The following is a 15,049-nucleotide window of genomic DNA, read 5'->3' as shown; positions in this document are numbered from 1 at the left end:
TTTAGGAAATAATTAAAATGTTTTACATCTAGTTTTAGTTTTAAGGTTTCATTTTTGTTAACTATAGCAACAACTGTGCTGCTTTCATGCACTCAGACCACGAGTGTTTAACATGTATGTGCTATGAGTACACCCACTGCACATTTTACCCAGCATCACAGCTATGATATATAAATATATACATTTGAAATATTGTGCAAACAAGAAGATTTGAAAACCGCATTTTACAGTTCTGCACATAGGGGAAAAAAATCAGACTAAAAATGTCTCGAGAAGAGCCTGCAACCCTTCTGCCCGTGGGCTAAATGTGAACTGTGAGGTCGACCGCTGCGAAATTCAGGCATCCTTCCTCAGCTTGTCTTATTGATTCATGTGGGCCTAAATGTCAGCACCAGCAGGGCAGAAGACCCCGATAACCCCCCCTCCGGAGAGTACAGGTGACGGGGTGGGGGGGCTAAAGGCAGCTTACATAGTCTTGTCTCAAAATAGCATACTTGACCATGACGCTGTAGACATGACTGATTAGGCAAAAAGTGATTTGATTTTTTTTTAAACGCATATAAAATAAAAGTACACATGATCAACGGCTACTATTATCCCTTCTATCCACGTATTCCTAACAGCATAACTGGAATAGGGGTCGAGACTGAAAGGTGGGGGGAATACATAAATATCATGTCATCTACAAACCATGCTTAGAATTATTGATCTGTGGACTATTGATTTGGCGTCTTTGTTCGTGCATTTGAGGGTAAGTTCAGCGCTTTGATCATTTGGTGCGTTACGCAGAATCTACATCAAACAGAGGACAGGAATCAATAGCTCCTCCCCGTTACATGAATGATAATGAAATCAGCATGATCATATGGATGCTGGTGATTGATTATACTCCAGCTTTTAGGTAATTTGGGGACATGCCGAATCTTCTTTTAGGATTTCTTACTTGTACGCGTGCGTTACTTTGCCTCCCACAGTGCAAACACCAGTGCAAAGAGTTGGAAAGTAAAAACGTGCCTGTAGTTGTGAATTTAAGTCTAAATGTGTGTGCCACTGTTAACTCTTTGAGTTGTTGTATATCTAACCAACCAAACCCAGTAACGCATCCAGTATGTGTACTGGGATGGACCTGGGTCTAATTCTGGAGGTGTGCTTGAGGAGAACAGGCATTCAAAGACTAATAAATAATCACCCGCAGATTAAAGGGCTCACATCTCAATACATTAACTTGCATGTGCTGTCTGCTTTGATAATGCTGAACTATGAGGTTAATTGCTAGGTTTAACTAAAGCAACACTTTCTGCTGAAATTTGCCTGCATGTTCAAATCCCACCCAGTTTACTATCTGACTTGCACCAGAGAGCCCACACAGATATGTCCTAATACGTAATTTGGGTGCAGGCAAATAAGATAGATAGCACCAACTGTAACTTTCACAAGTGGTAGAGGTGGCTCCCATACTAGTAGCTCAGTTAGAGAATCGGACTCAATAGTACTTTGAGTCAGTGCCAACTTGTTACTCAAGCTGCAGCAGTGCCTTATGGGAAAGACTAGAGACTGTATATAAAAGATGGACATGGCCACTGGGACTTTGCCATACCTCATTTTGAAGCTTCAGTGGTGTAACTGTTGCCATGTTGGTTCTCTGAAGCCAGAAGTTACCATATTTGGATCAGAAGTGTTATTGCATGGTTGCTAACTTGCAACAAACCTGGATCCGTAAAATGGATCGGTAAAACATACAAGCACGCCGTGCATAGACTCACCAGCCACTTCATTAACAAGTGCTTGTTAATGCAAATATCTAATGAGGCAATCACATGGCAGCAACTCAGTGCATCTCAGCATGTAGACATGGTCAACACGACTTGTTGATTTAAGTGATTTTGAACGTAACATAGCTGTTGGAGCCAAATGAGATGGTCTAATTCAGAAAATGCTGATCTGCTGGGATTTTCCCATGCAACCATAGGGTTTACAGAGAAGGGTCCCAAGAAGAGAAAATATCCAGGATGGCAAAAGTAACTCAAATAACCACTCCTTACAACCAAGGTATGCAGAAGAACATTTCTGAACGCACAACAATCTTGAAGCAGACGGAGTACAGCAGCAAAAGACCACAGTGGGTGCCACTCCTCTGAGCTAAGAATAGGAAACTGAGGCGAAAATTCACACAGGGCCACGAAAACTGGACAAGGCAAGACTGGAAAAACATACCCTGATCTCACGAGTCTCGATTTCTGCTGCAACATTTGGACGGTAGGGTCAAGAACGCTGTATACAACATGAAAGCATGGATCCACCGCCTCATATCAGTGTTTCAGGATTTTGGTAGCGGTGGTGTAATGGTGGTATAATGGAGACCACTCAGCACCAACTGAGTATCATTTAAAACCACTGATGATGTCCATCCCTTTATGACCACAGTGTACCCATCTTCAGTTGGCTGTTACCAGCAGGTTACCGCATTATGTGACAAAACTTAAATGATTTCAAACAGGTTCCACTCAAGTGGCTGCCACAGTCCCCTTATCTCAGTCCAATAGAGTATCTTTGGAATGTGGTGAAACGGGAGATTCCCATCATGGATGTGCAGCTGACAAACCTGCAGCAACTGTGTGATCCTCTCATCTCAGTATGGTCCAAAATCTCAGAGGAATGTTTCCAGCACCTTACTGAATCTATGGCATGAAGAGTTAAGGTACTTCTGAAGGTAAAAGGGGCTCCAACACTGTACTAGCAAGGTGTACCTAATGAAGTGGCCAGTGAGAATCTATTAGCATCCAGCTGATAGATTGCTCTTAACTTTAACAGTTAATAACATTATTTTTTAGAAAATTCAACATTTTCTTTGTGCCAGGCAGTAACTATGTTTTTTTCTGCTTTTTTTTTCTGCATGGTTGTTTATGGGGACCAGCTTTTTTGCAGTTTTTACCCAAGGTTGCTGCTTGGGTAAAAACAAATTTATTGCAGTTCTTCCACAGAGAGACATGAATATATGGAGCAAATCTGATTGCAATCCACCCAGTATTTCTTAAGCAGATCACCCGTATGTCTACTTTGAAATACTGCCAGCTCATTGTTTATATGTTGACATATTTCACAGAAAATGTTCATCTGCTGGTTATATAAAAAGGCAAAAAGGGATTACAAAAGTCTGAAGGATTCATCCTCCAGACCTGGTGAAGCTCTGTAGCAAATTTCAAGGCCATCTATCAATGAGCTCCATGGACAATGTACTAAAATACGTTTATCAAAAAATGAATCTCTTGGAGAAAATAAAAAACTGTAGTGGAAATATTTCTTCCATTCTGGTGGCCTAAACACAGTTTTTAGTGAACCAGCACTGCTCAGTAACAACTAGTTTAAAAAAACAGCATCATTATACAGTTAGAGTTCTCTTCAGGTATACCACGGAGACAAAGCTGCATATTCATCTTAATATCCCCTCCCCCTCCACACACATACACACACACACACACACACTACTTTTAACTACCTCTACCTCTGTGGTTCAAACGGAGCAACCATCCCACTCAGTACATTAGAGTAATAACACAGCAAGCCCACTGATACTGAGGGGGATGAGGACATCCAGTCAGCTAACAGTCACTGCACAGTGCTTAAAAAATCCAAGAAAGCATATCTGAGCATATATACAGATGCACGCATCATTTTCAAAATATGAAGCTGCTTAATGCATTCAGATCACATGATGCTTTTATTCTTGCTGGTCTGCAAACTCGCTCTGTGGAACTGCACCAGTGACATCATCACACTGGGTGTGAAACTCTCTTCTCTATAACAATAAGGTTTTCTCAGTTGAAAAGTTCCTTAAAGTATAGCATCTCCCACCATTCAGGTCGAGCTTTAATGTTTAACCACGTGCACTGAGGTTGTGTGGTTGTGGTGTGGAAGTGGAGGGGGGCAGTCATTCGCATTGGGAACCCTCACCTTTTCCTTTTGTCCCCTAACAACTTCTTATTGAAAATGTTAGAGCCCATTAAAACTGCAGCATAAAACTAGCTGTCTTAAAATCAAAAACAAGACACAAGAGTAATTTAGAAGATAAACTTTATTGTGACCTCTGGTGTTTCCTCGAAATGGCCCCAGCAAGCCTTCAGCTATTGCTGCATCGGACTTTAAACGCGCCGTGTAGTGCAGGATTACTAGAAAAAAAAATGCTTGTTACTATTACCGCAAACACACCATAAATCCGTAAAAGAACACGGTATAGGCTTATCTAGCAAGGCTACGTGCTCGGGGTTGTCTCTCGAGAATTTTTTAAAGTTGCCGCTGATGGTGGCGGTGTTGTGCGAGGAGGCGGAGGCAGTGGAAGAAAGGAGCTGCTCTCGGTAAGCACAGCAGTGCCGCTGGATCTGTCGACGACCTCAGGCTCCAGCCCCCCTCCAAAAGAAAGGAAAAAAAAAAAAAAGGAAAGCGACGTGACACCTAACGTTTTATTTTGTAATTTTATTTATTTCTCGATGTCTCGTCGCCTCAAACAAGATGTAACTTTTCTGACATCACCTCAGCTACATTCATGCATTTGAAAGGAGCCGGGAGCGAGTGCGCAGAGACGAGAAGCCGAGCTGTCGGAGCGAATGGAACTTATTGTTGTGCATTTGTTTTGACTATGTTATCCCCAAGTGAGTTTGGCTTCAGTCCGTTTCTGTTCGTCGTCGACTCTTGAATATATATATTTATATATATACAGCTGTATATATAGATATATATATATTTCCGGGGGATTTAATCCGAATTCTTCAAACGGGGAAACACCGAAGGAGGATTCTGCAAAGCCAGCAAGCTTTTCCTTACAGAGCCGGGGATTTAAATCGTCCTTTGGTGGAGCTCCGGAAGAGGCGAGAGTCAAAGAAAGAAATTCATGTGGCCATTCTCTCTATAGCCAAACATTTTTGGGGGATTGCATAATGAGCAAGGAACGACCTAAGAGGAATATCATCCAAAAGAAATATGTAAGTGAACGCGTGTATTTTTTAAATATTATTATTGCCTGAAATGCTCACCGATATCGGCTCTATTCAAGTTTGCCTTTTATGAAAACGCATAAACTTTCCATCACGGGCTGCTGAAGGTTACCATCATGCAGCCTGGGCTCCATTTGGGTCAAATATCCTCCAAAATGTAACGCCTTTAAGTTGCCTCGACGTGTTAACAATAACATGTCTTCTTCTTTCCTTTTTTTAATTTAAAGAGACAGCAATGTTTATTCAACGTCTGCTGCAGCGTTTCTTCGACACCGACCATGTTTTAGGCTATTTGAACATCGGGTGCTTTAGTGGTGCTGCTGGTGGTTGTAGCAGTGAAGGGGGATTGCTTCGCTTATTTTGACTCGTTTAAACCCGTGATTTTGTGCATAGCATGCTTCGGCTATGCTACAAGGCCCCTAAAAGGTTTTAAATTAAAAGACTTGGCAAACAGTTTCCCAGAATACGCTTTTGTTCGCTAGCCGTTTCTTGCTACTCAGAGTCGTGAAGACGAGCCTGTCGGCCATGGCTCGGCTACTGCGACTTCATTTCGTCCCATGCTGAGCATTTCGGGATATATAGCTCACTATAACCCGTCCTCACGCTCGAGCCTATGTGTGGCTAAGTGTTCACGTCCTGGCGCAGGGTGTATATATATCTATATATGTGTGTGTTTTTGGTGTGGGGCTGACAAACCGACGTGTTTCGCGGACGGTTGTGGCTCTTTAATTTTCTCCGTGCAGCAGGAAAAAGGGGGTCATGCGATTAGGCATTTTCATTCAATTTCCACCTCTCGAAACGCTGCGGGCACACTCCTGGGTTTGTTTGTTTGCTACACGCCTGCCCTCGGCTTTTACCGCCGGCGTACACGTCAAGTCCAGCGCCGGTGATTTTGGCAGGTCTTCGTGTGACCTCTGTGAAGGAGCAGATATTGCAGCAGCTCGCTGAGGGGATAACTCCATTTTTCTCTCTCTCTCTCCTTCGCTATACTACGGGAGGTGTTGGGGGGGGGCATAGCTAACTAGCCTTTAGGTCCTACTCGGCTGCTGAATTCGGTTTAACGCGGCACTACTTGGTGGACATGTTTGAGACAAGTGTTTGTAAGCGGTTCCATCTTTTTAAAGAGACTGTGTTCAGTCGCATTGCAGAGGTTCATGCATGAAGCGACCATTTTCTCCCCCTCTCTCTCTCTCTCTCTGTCCCTGCAAGTAACACTGGTGAATTTTGTAGAGGAAGGGGCTGTGAAACCAGGAGCTAGTCCAGCTCGGCCCTGGCTTTAATTACAGTCTCGCTATAGCGGTCCATCTGCGTGACCTAAACAAAGACTTTTAATCTTGCGGTGTGCTTCTACTTTAGCCACCATCGTTTATTTATTTTTTTAAATTAATTTTGTCGACTGCCCCTCCCCCCCAATATACTTCATCTTTTTGCACTTCTTTGATGTATAGATTGTTGCTGTGCGCCCACCGGACACATTGTTGCCTTTATTTGCGACGAGGCACGAGGCATCTCACGTGCGCCAATGCTCGACTGACTGAAGTCAGCAGAGCTAAACACACCCCCTCCCTCCAAAACCCATCCTCACTTAAACGCCATGTGGACTGCCCCTGAAAAAGTGTGCACTTCTTCTATAATTTATTTTTATTTATTTTTTTTTGTGCAGGGTGCATTCAAAATCATCGTCTCGAAAAGTGTTGCAAAGGGCCAAACCGAGCAACAGGTCTGTGTGAACAATCGGGGAGACTGCGTCCCTGCAGTTGCTCGTGAGCTTTTTGTTTGCCCCGCAACAAGTGCAGAGAATTATTAAAGACACTTTGTTTTTTTGTTTATTTTTTTAGGGTATCCCCTTGTGTCCTATGAATAAGTGTTGAAAAGTAGGGCAATATATCACTGACCCATCATTGATAGATTGTTGTTGGTTTCCAACACAGGAAGGCAGTGTGCTGAAATGTAATGGCATCAACATTGCTGGAAAGCAACATAAAGGAGAGTCATCTTTAGCAAAGACTCAATAAGTGCCGGTTATTCATTGCAGCTCAGGGTTTTTTTTGTAACTTCACTACTACGTGAATATTACAGAAATGTGCTCTTTGTCCCCATGGTGAAAATATTATTATTATTATTATTATTATTATTATTGTTATTATTATCATATAAATTATGTTCAGCCACGATGGTGATCTTTCTGAGATCGTCTTCCTCTGAGTGTGACCGAGTAGTTTCAGTTACATTGATGTTAACTGACCATAAATTCTGCGGTGTGTGTGTGTGTGTGTGTGTGTGTGTGTGTGTGTGTGTGTGTGTGCGTGCACGTGAATGTGTGTGCTGTAATAGTGGGATGAGTGTTGCAAAGATGACACGTTTGTGATCGGATCCGCTTATGTGTAAGCTTCTCCCTGAACTGAGGAAACAGGATGTGCCGTAGAAATTATGACTAACTGATATAAAAGTCCCCGTCTAAAATTGAGGCATTGCATTGTGGCCAGCCAGTTTTAGGCTTTCTAAAACTGGAAGGGTTTTTTTTTTTTTTTTTTAAAAATACATTTAGCCTTTTAATAACTCGTTGTATTATTAGCTCTGGTGACAAAGGATCTGGACTTTGGGATGGGGGCTGCTTGACTGCAGGATGCACGTCCCAGTGCTGTGTGTGTGTGTGTTTTTGTGTGCATGTGTGTCACATCTGTCATGTATTTTCTGCAGCTGCAGTCAATGCATAATGTTTGTCCTGAACCAAACTAGGCTCCCAAACGCATTTACAAAAACCTGGAGGAGTCCAGATCCTCTTGCCCCCCACCCCCCCACGCTTTGAGACAGGACTCTTGGCCCTTAGTGTACCACCCCTCCCCCGGTAATTAGCGTAAGACAATTATACATGCTTGGCTTAACCATTTCCCCCTGAAACAGGAGTGCGGGTTGCCACCCTTGCCTTCTGCACCCAATGAACGCCTGTCTGCGAATGACACTGAAATTTCAACGGTCGCAAACGATTTAAAAATAGTGGAGTGAGTGAGTTCTTTTGGAAAAAGCAAAACAAAACAATGCGGAGCAATCATCATTTTCCCACAGGGATTGCGAACGCCAGTGTTGAGAGAACAAATCCAGAGGACAGGCTCACCTATCTCCTGCTTTCATGTCAGCGAAGAAAAATCTATTTTTGTAGGTTTATTTTCTTATTTGTTGGCGTCTTCTTGAGCCAGGGGTCAGCGCTGTGTAATGGCTGAGGTATCACTAATGTGTGGCAGACTTGTCCTGTCTAACGAAACATGACACACTGTGTTGGTGTGTGTGAGTGTTGTAAGCGAGAGTAGCTGCTCAGTGCAGTCAGGCCATTTTGTGCAGAGTCTGCTCTTCCTGTAGGCCCCAGCAGGGGCTAGGCCTCTGATTCAAAGTGTGTGAGAGAGAGAGAGAGAGAGAGTGTGTGTGTGTGTGTGTGAGTGAGAGAGAGAGAGAGAGTGTGTGGGACAAGCACAGCTGCTGCAGGGGCCTTTACAAATGTAAAGAGGCTGTCAGTGTTTGTTTCATCAGGCGCACAACTGATGAGGGCCAAGTTGAAAATCCATTGCACTGTGAGTGTGTGCGTCGAGCACGCACAAAAAGAGGAAACAAAAATAGAGAGCAGGGGCAAGAAGGGGGGAGTGCAAAGGCACAGACTCTCCCTCCTCCTTCCTCTCTTTATCCCCCCCCCAGTCTTTCGGCTTCGGTCTCTCGCTCTCTCTCGTTCTTGAGCTGTCCAAATGAAATGTGGGCCTCATGTAGGACCATGAAGAGAGGGTCACAGGGTTGTTTTTTCACCGTGCCTGAGCCTCAGTGCGGTTCATTTAACCTTATGTTTCAATGCAAATTCTCCTTTCATGAGCTCTCTTCTCCTCACGTGTGCAACATGGCAGGGTTCACTTTCCAACCCCTCTGTCACTATGACTACGGGGGCAAAAGCAAAGTGTACCATGGCAAGAGCGACATTTTACTGCCTGTTTATTTTACTGTTTACTACAGTTGCATTCCACGCAACCGCTTCTGTGAAGGTGCTTTCCATATATTTTAGCTGTTTTTCCACGAACGTGAGGACGGGAGGGTGGGTGGGTAAGGTGAGGATTGAAATGGCAGCATTTCATTTTTTTTCCAGGGACGGGATCGAATGAAAAGCAATGGAGGGGGTTCCTTTTAATCTGAAACTATCATTACTCTCCTTTATTGTTTTGTTTTGTTTTTACATTCACCGATAGGGGGGCAAAATAAAATCTGGGCCTGCTTTTATTGCATTGCCAGGTTGTAACAGCATGGAATAAAAGTAACTGCCAGCAAAATATAAAAGACCTCACGGAGATTACCGGCGGTTTGCACACAGTGCAAAATGAAAGAAACAAAATCGTGATTTTGTGTGCTGCTTGTGCTGCGCAGAGAAATCAAAACCTAAAAAATAAAAAACATACAAGACACAGACATATGTATCTGGAGCTGAAGTTGGCAGGTATGTGAACATCACCAGGCATTAGTTAATGTGTCCCCATCCGAACAGTTGTGTGTTGAAGCAGAAGAGAAGAAGCAGCCTTCCCACGCTGCAGGCCCAGCCTCACATCCCTTTGGCCTCATCCTTCCTCTCACAGGGCCTGCTAACTTGACGAGCGCTGCCAGAAAGATCTCTGGGAGTGAAGTTGGCTAGCCCAGCCTCATTCTAATCCAATCTTCTTCATTCCTTTTTTTTTTTTTTTAAATTTACGTATTTATTAGGTTTGCACTTTAAATGAGAAGGCAGTGTGGCTTTTATGCTTAAGTAAAGTCTGCTTTGACAGTGGAGAGTTTGCTGCATCATTACAAGCGTTCTGCGAGTTGCCGGCTTCAATTTGGACCGCCGAAAGGTGTTCAGCGGCCAAAATCCGTAGCACCTCAGCTCCTTCCTCTAACATAAACCCCTTCATACCCATTACCTCCCTCTGCCTTCGCTCCTCTTCTTCCCTGCATCCCTTTCCTAATCCATTATGTCACAAGCGCGCAAAGCACAAACTCCTGTTATGCAACACGACCTTTTCTCTTATCAGCTGTTGGCACCGAGCACAATCTCCGGCTCTTTGCCGGCACTGATGCACGCACTCACAGACACGCACAGGCAAAGGTCTTTAGGTGTACACCTGCAGTCAGTAGGTGAGATAAACTGGTTTTAAAACCAACCTCTCGACGCGTCTCGTGGGTATCAGTGGCTCGGGCTATTTGCAAGAGCAGTGACATAAAACTGGGTGTGACGCTCTTTGTTATACATGTGGGTGTGTGTTTATGTGAGTGTGTGTGTGTATTTTGGTCAGGAGTAGTGCACTTAAGCCTGCATAGGTGTGTCTTTTAGGAGGAAACAGTCCAGTAGTTGGACACACTGCAGCAGTGGAGAGCCCATACAGATAGAGGTAGAGGTGTGTGTGTGTGTGTGTGTGTGTGTGTGTGTGTGTGTGTGTGTGTGTGTGTGTGTGTGTGTGTGTGTGTGTGTGTGTGTGTGTGTGTGTGTGTGTGTGTGTGTGTGTGTGTGTGTGTGTGTGTGTGTGTGTGTGTGTGTCGTACACCACTTGCGTTCCCTCTGTGCGCATCTTCATTTGAGTGATTTATTTCCTCCTACCCCTCTAGGTTTGGATGGAGATTTTGGGGAGGGGAGTGTGAGACAGCTGGTCAGCCCCTGAGTGGCTGTGTCTGACTGAATGAGTGTGTGTGTGTGTGTGTGTGTTGGCCACAGCTTATCCGTTCAGGATCCCCGTGAAGCTGAATCAACACTTTAGCTTTGTCTTTGGTTTGGCCTTGGCCATAAGAAGGCCAGCGAAGGACATTCATCCACAGTAGGATGTAAATTATTATCAGTCATGATATCATCCTCCGAGCTCTGTCAGGTGCCTTCTTTTCACATTACGTACAGTTGCTTTTGTTTCCAGCGCAGTCTATTTAATTTATGCTCTCTGGAATCACCGAGCTGCTGTCGCTCGCACCGGCATTAGCTTTTAATGACCATCGTGCGCGCCTCTTGACCGATCTGCGCTCACCTTCTCCCCGCTTTTCATCTCGACCGCATCAGTTTAATAAACACTCCTCACATTTTCATCCCGTGGTCAATCCCATCTGATCCCCTATTGTGACTCCCGTCGCCTTTTAAACATCCAGTGAATTAAGCCTCGGGGGAGGATGAAGCAACAAGAGCAGAGGCTCAGTCACTATCGATCCTCCGTTCCTCCCCTTAGCTTTCTGCCTGGAATATCACAGGTTCTCTCGTCAACGGCGCGGCCGCGCGCACGACTTCACGAAATATCTCGGCCGAGCCGGTTCAGATGAGGAAATCCCTGGGCTTCCTTTTTGAATGCAGACGTATCGTGTTTTCCGTGAAGATAACTGGTTGCACAGTGTCATCAGATACCGCTCCGGGAATCCTGTTCACGCTTACCATGAAGTGTACATTCATAGCTGTTCTTGTTATGCGTTTACAGTCTCGCAAGCTTTCTACTAAGCACAGTAATCTATGAATCACTCTTTTATGATAGATAGAGCAGCTTGCCTCTTTCTGCTAACAAGCCACTGGTCACTCTATTCAGACCCCTCTTTGGCACGGCGCTGACTTGGCTTACACATTGCTCTCTCATTAAATCTTTTTTTCCCCCTCACTCCAGTTTTTTTTTTTTTTTTTTTTTTTTTTTAATTTGTTTTTTTTTATAGGTTACATTTATTCCTTTTTTTCCACTGTAGCCATTTGTAGCTCTAAAACGTGCATGGGTCGGTGACCTTCCCTCAGTTAAAGAGCACTCAAATGCAACCCTTTTATTTATTTATTTTTAAATAACCAAGCATTTGGCCCCTCATGAGGGGGAGGCCTTAATTCAGGATGGCAGATTCCTCCCCTCCTAGTCATGTGGAGTAATGAGCCATTGGAGCAGAGTGGCTGGGTGGCCACTGTTGCTGCCTAATCTCTATTTTTAAGCTCTTGCAAAAAATTATTATTATTTTTTTTTTTTTTAAAGGGGGTTTACTGGGGTGTGGTGGGAATATGTAGAGACAGAACAGCGAGTCTAAATCTTGACTTGATTTTTAGAGCAACATGCCTGCTCACAGAAGAGGTGTTAACTGCATCTGGCCCTCTTCTTGCAACAGTTCAAACAGTATTTAGAGGACTGGAGCCGAACGTGTTTCCGTGCTGAAACGCGGTCTTGGGGGAGGGGAGGGGTCCGTGTTGTGGCTGCTGCTGCTGAGTTGTCGGATGCGCCGGTTCCCTTGTCAGCGCGGATGTGCGAGAACAGGAGGGATGAGGAGGGTAGCGGGCAGGATAAACTTGATTTGCAGGTGAAATGCTCATTCTTCCTCAGTGCGTCCTTCCTGCACCCACATTCTCTTACAAAAAAATATCACATTATCCCCGCTCCCGGCTCCCATCATGTCTTATAATGGAATACAGAGTGGAATTTTTGAATCTGTTCCACTTCGATCTCTCACCCTCCTCCCTCTCAGCTCATTTGCTCGATTACTCAGCACAGCTCTGGAGATAGAGAGGCATCGGGGAGCTTTCTGTTAAGATACCAAGGCAGAAGGAGAATAAGGAAGGGGACCCTTTTTTTTTTTTTTTTTTCTTTCTCCACGCCTAGCTGTGAAATTGCAGAGGAGGAGCCCGTGCATTGTTGGAATCTGTTTCCTTGTCTTCACAGTCAGTTTTAATTTTGCACTGTGTGTGTGTGTGTGTGTGTGTGTGTGTGTGTTTTGCATATGAGAATAATTTGTTAGAAAGGCCAGACTGCTCAGCGACACGTTTAGGTTGTTGGTAGTTTCGGAGCTCTTCCTCTTACATTTTGCATTCCTCCATCTGCTTTGTTTTGATTTGCACTGCCAAAGCAAACTTCGCAGTCTTCTTACAGTTTGATACGACACATCTGTGTGAGCGCCCAGTCCGACACAAACGCAGCGCTCAAACATGCACGCACGGGGGCATGTAGTCCGAGTCTTCGGGGGTTGTGATGCCACAGTTGGTAAATCTTTCACATTTTTTTTTATTAAATAGTCACATGAATCTTTTTTTCTATTCCCATAAATGGAAAACATGTTTAAGAAGGGTATGAATGGATAAGTTGGTGAAGGAATATCGACTTTTCTTTCCTTTCTTTTGCCCATTGATTTTTTTTTTTTTTTTTTTTTTTTTTTTTTCTCCAAGGTGCTTTTTAAGGCTCTCCACAGAGGGAAGCAGAATGTGAGTCAAAGGCATTGTTCCCCCTGTTTTAACCTCTGCTCAATAGATGAGGGCTTTTACAATTCTCGTGGCTGCGTGATTTCCTCCAGGCCGCGCAGCAGGGAGCTATAGTGCATGGTACACTGAGGAGAGGGCGCCAGACTCTGGGCTGAATGTCTGGCCGGCCTCCCCCTGGCCCCGGATCAAACGTTACAAGGCCCGGGGGAGGGAGGGAGAGAAGAGTGTGTGTGTGTGTGTGTGTGTGTATTCGGGGGTGGGGGGGTGAGCTCTGGAATGTGCAACCTGTGATCGTCAGAGAGAAGAAATCCAGGAGGATAGAAATAATCAAATTAGGCACCATTTCAAGTAGAATATCCATGGTGATCTTGGTTAAAGGCACGGCCTGCTCATTCAGACCGAAGCTCGTTGCTGATGCAAACCTCTGTTTGTTCTTTTGTGTGTGTGTGTGTGTGTGTGTGTGTGTGTGTGTGTCTTTTTAAAGGATGTAATTGTTTGAGGATGTGGAAAGGAAATGAGGTAACCGAGCCAGATTGTCATAGATGCAGAACGATGACTTTCACACACTGTAATGAGTAATGTAGAAACAAATTCTGGATAAACATTAATGACAAGCCAAAGAACAGGAGGTTTGCCCCCCCCGGCTATGCGTGTGATGTGTAGCTTTACGTGCATGAAAGGTGGGGACTTGAACCTCCCACCCCCGGCTTATAGAAAGTGACATGCAGAAACTATTTCTGAGCAAACAACTTCTTGTTTTTTTTTTCTCTTTAGGTTGTTGTTAAAGCATCTGGATCGCGGCTGCATTCTGGGGAAGTTACTCGATTTGTCTGACAGTGATATGAGTAATCATTTTTGGTGAAACTGAGAACATGTAGTTGTGAAGGGAAAACTTTTTTTTAAAATTTTTGTTTCAACCCAAGTCAGTAGAATATTTTTAAAAATAGAAATTTTAAAATTGAGACTAAAGACTCTGCTGCAGATGAAATTGTGAAACTATGGAGGAAAACAGAAAAAGTAACAAGCAGCAGTAACCAACTCTTTGTCGGGCCCTTTCTTTAGAATAGAAAATGTACTTTTCGCCGTTCTGTTATTTAGTCATCCTTTTTCTTGTATTACACAGATCTTATGATTATATTCCGTAAGCTGCGATAGTCATAAGAAACGGTTAGGCTTTCGCAATTTCTGACAATGCCTTATTTCTTGACCGTAAGCCCTTTCTTTGCTTTAACCATTATTGACAGACACTTTCACTTTGAGCAAGCGCCCCGTCATTCAGTCACAGAAATCAAGAGTGGAATTTCATGTTAGTCATAGCGCTCGGTCACATATGACGATTGTTATTTTGTTTGTTTTTTTTAAAATTCCTTTCTGGAGCCCCGAGTGGTGGAGAACTGCTGCACAAAGTATGTTACATAATTTCACCGTTAATCAATAGAGTAGATTTACTCTCTGCAGAATAGTTTCATTTTCCAGGAGTTGGTTTCTTTCTTTCTTTTTTCTTGCTTTTCTCACTTCTTGAGATTTGTGTGTGTGCGGCGTTGTAGCTGTATTTAAATTTGCAGCTGTCACTCCTGTCTTTAGGTGTCAAAGTTGAGTCAGATTTCATGCATGGGCACCAAAACCTAACTGTATGCCACCAAAACTAATATTGTAAATTGTGTGTGAAATTTAAGGTTAATGCTTCTTGCAGCAAAGGTGGACAGCCCATGTCTGGTATTGGTTTGATCACCTGTAACCTGTATTTTTGATACTTTTTTTTTTTTTTTTTTTTTAATGTTTTGGTTGATTGGAGTCCATTCATGCCATTTATAAAGCCACAGTTTGAGCCTGTATGTTGGAGAGAAATTGTTGACTTTTCTCTTTAAGA

The 15,049-nt window shown here is 43.8% G+C and overlaps 1 protein-coding gene across 2 annotated transcripts in view; it reads left to right on the top strand.

The window, feature by feature from the left end:
* Positions 1-4,325: 4,325 nt before the first annotated feature.
* jarid2b (jumonji, AT rich interactive domain 2b) overlaps positions 4,326-15,049 on the top strand; it is a 109,927-nt gene continuing 99,203 nt past the window's right edge. Inside the window, exon 1 of one of the 2 annotated variants that reach the window (XM_031742380.2) lies at positions 4,326-4,976. In XM_031742380.2, the coding sequence (XP_031598240.1) occupies positions 4,932-4,976 (45 nt within the window). In that variant the 5' untranslated portion in view covers positions 4,326-4,931. The remainder of the gene's footprint in view (positions 4,977-15,049) is intronic. The other variant, XM_031742388.2, reaches the window with a different exon arrangement.

The sequence above is a fragment of the Oreochromis aureus genome, linkage group 22, assembly GCF_013358895.1.
Source record: "Oreochromis aureus strain Israel breed Guangdong linkage group 22, ZZ_aureus, whole genome shotgun sequence".
Taxonomy (NCBI): domain Eukaryota; kingdom Metazoa; phylum Chordata; class Actinopteri; order Cichliformes; family Cichlidae; genus Oreochromis; species Oreochromis aureus.
Note: the sequence above shows the minus strand (reverse complement) of the source record. Positions and strands in the feature narration are given on the sequence as shown.